The sequence below is a fragment of the Nilaparvata lugens genome, chromosome 1 (genome assembly GCF_014356525.2).
Source record: "Nilaparvata lugens isolate BPH chromosome 1, ASM1435652v1, whole genome shotgun sequence".
In the NCBI taxonomy this organism is placed as follows: Eukaryota; Metazoa; Arthropoda; class Insecta; order Hemiptera; family Delphacidae; genus Nilaparvata; species Nilaparvata lugens.
Window position 1 is genome coordinate 42,179,326 of NC_052504.1, and position 6,384 is coordinate 42,185,709.

The following is a 6,384-nucleotide window of genomic DNA, read 5'->3' on the forward strand; positions in this document are numbered from 1 at the left end:
AACAATCTCCAGCGGGTCGGTGACAATACACAGTGAGAGCGTTGCACAAATGACCAGAAAGGTGGCGCAGACAGGAACAGTGGTGTAGCTAGGAGCAGCGGTGTAGACAGAAACAGCAGTGTAGACAGGAACGGCGGTGTAGACAGTAACGGCGGTGTAGACAGTAACAATCCTCACGGATGTGAGCGAGGCGGTCTTCATGCGGTGTGTGCGGTAACTTGTAGAAGGATTCAAATGATGCGGTGAACTTTGCGTATGTCTCGAACAATGTTCCCAGATGCGCATTTGATAGTGACTACACGTACTAGTCCATCTTTACCAGGGTGTAGCGCAATAATCCTGCCTAACGGCCAGCTGAGAGGAGAGGTGTTGACAGATTTGATTATGACCAAATTGTTAAGTTGCAAGTTTCTTTCAGCGGTTTTCCATTTTGTGCGATTGATCAAGGTGCATAGGTACTCCTTGGACCAGCGATTCCAGAAATATTGGGTCATTTGGTTTGTAAGTCTCCAGCGGCGTGCGACCAATAGTTCCTTCGTCTCTATGGGTTGCGGTGGTGCAGTAAGAGGTCTACCAATTAGGAAGTGCCCGGGAGTGAGCACGGAGGCAGCTTCAGCAGGTTCAGAGGACAATTCTGTAAGCGGTCGACTATTTAGAATACTTTCAATTCCAACGAAAATGGTGTCATACTCTTCGTATGTAAGAGCTGTGTCCCCAATACAGCGGTGTAGCAGTGTTTTGGCGGATTTGACGGCGGCTTCCCATATGCCTCCTTGATGCGGAGCATAAGGGGGAATGAACTTCCAGTTTATGCCGTAGTTAGACAGAAAGCACTTCACTTCAGAGGGCATCGTCTTCAAGAGTTTTTCTAACTCATACATTTTTCTTGCGGCAGATGTGAAAGTCTTAGCGTTGTCTGAAAACAGAGTGTGCGGCGCACCTCTGCGGGCAATAAATCGGTGTAGAGCAGCGATGAAGTTGTTGACAGACATCGAGGACAGGAACTCTAGATGAGTAGCTTTGGTGGTCAAACATACAAATATGCACAGATAACCTTTTGTTGTTTGTGTGCGTTTCAATAAAGATGTTTTGCATGAGAAAGGACCAGCAAAGTCCAAGCCAGTTAAATTGAATGGTCTATTGGCGGTGACTTGTTCAGCAGGTAGCAGGGCCATACGTTGCTGTAGGTTGGTGCGGCAAAAGCGGTTACAAATGACACATTGATGTATTATGCGGCGAACTTGATTGCGGGCAGAGATTATCCAATACTGTTGGCAAACAGCTGCTTGTGTGGTGCGGGGACCGGCATGACAATTTTGAAGATGTATGTGTCGAATGATGAGTGAGGATACATGCTCATTTTTCGGCAGCAATAATGGATTTCTAGCTTCACTAGAAATCGGAGCGTGCTCAAGACGACCAGATAAGCGTATCAAATCGTAATCATCAATGTACGGTTGCAACGTTAGTAGATGCTTAGGACATTTTCCAGCTTTCAACTCTGTTATTTCCTTCTGAAATTTATCCCGTTGCACAACATGAACAATGAGTTTTCTAGCTATTTCAGCTTCACAGGCGGTGGTGTCAATTGAGGCAGGCGTTTCACAGGTTTCAATCTGTTTGACTATTTTGCAGCGATATTCATAACGGGCTGGTTTGATGCGGTTGACAAATCTTAGTATGTAGACAAAAATACGACATAGCTTTCCAAATTTGGATACACGTTCTATAGCGGTATACAAACGATTCTCAATTGGTTCTTCAACAGTAGCGAGAATGTACAGCGGGTTAGTTTTCATCTCAGGTACAATGTTGGAAACAAGATGATTGGACATGGGAAAGTCAGTGGCGAGACAACGAAACGCATTGGTAGTGTGCCACCAATCATGGCAGGAGACGATTTCAGCGGGAGTCAAGCCTCTCGAAGCAATATCTGCACAGTTGTTAGCAGAAGTAACGTGATGCCATGACTCAAGTTTTGTTAACTGAGTAATTTGCTGTACTCTGTTGGCAACAAAAATCTGCAATTTGTATGTGGGTGTGTTGATCCAATCCAAGGCAGTCTTGGAATCGGTGTAGAGTCGAATTTCTTGTAAATCATATTCGGACAGTGTAGGTAAGATGGCGGATAGTAAACGAGCAAGCAGCAAACAACCCATCAATTCCAGGCGTGGAATTGTCATAGTTTTCAGCGGGGCGACATGACTTTTGGTGGCTATGAGACGGCAGTTAACATATCTATTTTCAGTCTCTTCATGAATATATATACAAGCAGCAAACCCCTTTTCGGAGGCATCGGCGAATCCAAGCAGCCGGGTAGTAGAGCGGTTACAGGCAAGTAAACGCGGGATTACAACATTGTCCAAACGGGAAATTTCAGCGGTAATCAGCTCCCAATGAGCTCGAAGTGAGGCTGGAACCTCAGTGTCCCAAGCTAATTGCTGAGACCACAGCGTGCGCATGAATAGCTTGAACAGCATTATGAGAGGAGTGAGCCACCCAAGGGGGTCGTAGACTCAAGCGATGAATGATAGAACGGTTCTTTTAGTGATTTGCCCATTGAAAGGAGAAATGAAATAGCGAAAGTTGTCCGCGAGCGGGCTGTAGACAATTCCAAGAACTTTTGCAGTAGCGTTGTCATCAAACATACAATCTTGATTTTCCAAAAATTCTGCAGGCAAGTTAGCGATCAATTCAGGAGTGATTCGTTTTTAAATGTGTGCAATGAACTTAACATAAGTATCGAAAGAATAGACGTTAAGCAAAATATTCAAGAAAACAACGCGGAAATGTTTGGAAAAATTCACACTCTGGAGCAGAGTGTGAATAAACTAGCAAGTGAAGTTGCAAAAAGCCACAACAAGCCGATCTCATTTGCTGAGGCCGTGCAACTGCCAAAGAAGAGGACCGCACCTTCTACATTGTCGAGTGCCGCCTCCACTGCTGCAGCCAGGGAGTCTCCGCCCCGGACCAAGAAGCTGTCACCCAAGGAGAATGTGATCATCCTGAAGCCAGCAAAAATAAATGGAACGGAAAAGGAACAAAGCGGAAAAATTCGAGAAACAATAAAGAAGAACATCACCCGTGAACAAAATTTGAACATTAAAAAGCCGTTGATGTCCGTGGTGGGGGTGTGCTGTTAGTGCTTCACCCAAGGGCCAATAAAGAAAATGTTTTGGGTGATAAGGTCCTGCAACATCCAAACATAAAGGTAAGCGAGCCACAATCCAAATTGCCAAGAATAATTCTGTATCACGTCGCTGCAGATATAACTGCTGCTGAATTGGCAAACGATGTATTTGAGAGAAATCTCGAGTCATCGTCATTGAGTAGGGAAAATTTCTTGAAAAACTTCAGGCCGATTTTTAAAATAGGACCGAAAAACAAAAACACCGTGCACTGGGTAGTGGAGTGCACTGGTGAATTAAGAAAAGAATTTATTAACAAATCGCGGATTGGTATTGATTGGAGGGTGTGCCGAGTTGGAGACTATGTTGCCGTCTCTCGTTGCTTCAAGTGCCAAAAAATTGGACATATCAGTAAGCATTGCACTCAAGCACAAAACACCTGTGCTCACTGTTCCACTACAGGACATGATGTTAAAGAGTGCCCAAATAGAGACAAAAATCCCTCATGTTTAAATTGCCGCAATGATAAAAAGCTTTCGATCACAAAGTAGGTGACAGAGAGTGCCCTTCCTATCAAAAAGCGCTACAACAAATAATTGATAGAACTGATTATGGAATCTGAAAGAAAAATATTTAATATACTGAGGATAAATAAAAATAATAGTGATAGTAAAATCAAGCAATCAACCCAACACAAAATGATTACTTTAAATTCCATCCTTAACAAATTGATAGTTTCAACGTAACAACTAATACTGATAAAAGTAAGATAAGTCTGGTTTATAATTTTGGTGAGAGGGTTGATGTTATGATATCTTTTACAAAAATAGGAAATATTATTAAAACATCCAAAGGTCTCTCTCTGCTTAGAAATAAAAAGTATTTCTCTCTTGAAGAATGGAATCACCTGAATGTGTTACTGGATTCTAATTGTATAAGAGTTTTGTTTTCTGATAAGAACATTCCTATTTTCATATTAAATGATGGTGAAAATGGGGTACTTATTGATCTTTTGAATAGAATAAATGATTGGAGTAAATTCAATTACCCTTTGATTATAGGAATTGATTCTTTTAACAATCTGGGTGAAACTTATTTTGATATTCCTGCCACTGACTCTTGAGTACTGTCATAGGAGCTAGAGATTTGAAGTTTATTTTTTATTATCGAGGTTATTGTGAAATTAATTTTCTTAATATACCTAAGCTGTCTGATAGTCCGGGAGTTGAGTACCCTGTGGGATTCTTTGAAGGTAATAATAAACGTGAAGCATTCATAAACTCTATGATTGAATTACGGACCCTACTTCAAAACACTGATAACGAAAATGCTAAAATATTCTTCTTAGGGTCACGCAAAGAAACATGTCAATATCAGGTGATGAACTAATAAGCGTCCTGAATAACAATATGAACATCTATGATAATAATTTGAAAAGATTCCTATTCAAAACAAACTCTAAATACCGAATGGGATATTGCTTGGAGCAGGGTGGAAGTTACGTAGAATTTCAAGAGGATACTTTAAAATTCTCTACTAAAGAACGATATGTTTTAGTCACACGTAATACTACACTTATGCTGAATAGCGAATTAATAAAAACTATAAATAGAATAACTCTTCATGAGTGTAAACTTCCTAAAATAAAATGGTATGACGGTGTTCCCGGCTGTGGTAAATCTTACTTTATAGTCTCGCATCATGAGCCTGGCAAGGATCTAGTACTCACTCAAACACGGGCAGGTATTAAAGCAATCCGTGAAACTGTCATTGAAAGGTATGGTCGAAAACATTGTAATCGTCTTAAGCTTGATTACAGGACAGTTGGCTCATATATAATAAATCATAATCAGAATAAAACATACAATAGAGTTTTTATTGATGAAGCTCTACTTATGCATGCGGGTTACATCGGTTTTATTGCTAACTTGAGTAAGGCCTCAGAAATAATTGTAGTTGGTGACGCAAACCAAATACCCTACATTGAGAGAAGTAATTATGCCACAAGATGGCATAAAATTTCAGAATTCTGCGAACCTTTTACAAAACAAACGGTAACTCGTAGATGTCCTATCGATGTTTGTTTTGTCCTTTCCACTGTCTATGAAAATATTACGACGCTTAATGAAAGAGCTATCTCAATTCTGCCTACTTACAGAAATGGGGAATACCATCTGATACAACCCGACACTTTGATATTAACATTCACCCAAGAAGAAAAACTTATGGTGGGTGATACTATAAAGTGGAGAGAGGATGTTGCACTTCACACAATCCACGAAGCACAAGGGCTAACTCATAAAAATGTTATTCTAATCAGAATTAAGTACAAGGAGAATGAAATCTATAACAGCATGCCCCATGCGATTGTTGCCTTGTCTAGACACACTGAAACTTTCAGGTATTTAACAACCAGTCTGGTAGATGATGCTGTGGACAAACTAATTAAGAAACTTAAATTCATAGATAGTGAGGGGCTTGTTGAATGGAACAAGGAAAAGAGAAGTGGACCTGATGATATAAGTTATGAGTGACACTGAAGAGGTTCTTAATATTTTAGAAACAGAAAATGAAACAGATGTAATCGACGATTATTTGAACTATCACTTTCACGAGGACAGAAATAAAGATGCTGAGTGTTTCAATATTATGTCTATGAATATACGTAGTTTGAATGCTAATTTCGATCAGTTTATTTGCTGCCTCAATGAATTGAAAACTGATATTCACATTATAATATTAACTGAGACCTGGTTGACTGCAGATATGCCGTTCATTTTCAACATTCCTGGATATACGGCAATAAATAAGTACACTAAACAGAATAAATGTGATGGATTATGCATGTACATAAAAGATTGCATAAGATTCAATGAAGTTTCACTCGATATCTCTGATGCCAATGTAGTTAGTGCTGACTTAAGAATTGATGATTTTATTGTGAAGGTGATTGGGGTTTATAGATCACCAAGTAATCAAAATATTGATAATTTTCTTAATAGTCTGAGTAATGAAATCAGTAAAATTCCTAATGGAATAAATGTATGTGTGGCGGGAGACATGAATATAAATACACATTCAACTAGTGTTCCTGTTCAAGATTATCTGCATATTTTCAATAGTAATGGCTATAAGTCTTACATAAATGGTGATACCCGAGTAACAACCACAACAAATTCTTGCATTGACCACATTTTTTATAAAAATTCAGGCAACCATTCTATGTCCACTAAAGGAGTTATATTTAGGACAACCA

General features: G+C 39.7%; 1 protein-coding gene across 1 annotated transcript; it reads right to left on the bottom strand.

Annotated features, from left to right (window-relative positions):
* Positions 1 to 230: 230 nt before the first annotated feature.
* LOC120351030 lies at positions 231 to 2,480 on the bottom strand. The gene has a single exon (XM_039426962.1). It carries the CDS (start codon positions 2,478 to 2,480, stop codon positions 231 to 233), a length of 2,250 nt encoding a protein of 749 aa, XP_039282896.1.
* Between the last annotated feature and the right edge of the window lie 3,904 nt (positions 2,481 to 6,384).

What these genes read in the sequence shown, in the direction of transcription:
- LOC120351030 (XM_039426962.1), bottom strand. Translation starts at nt 2,480, where the DNA reads ATGCTGTTCAAGCTATTCATGCGCACGCTGTGGTCTCAGCAATTAGCT.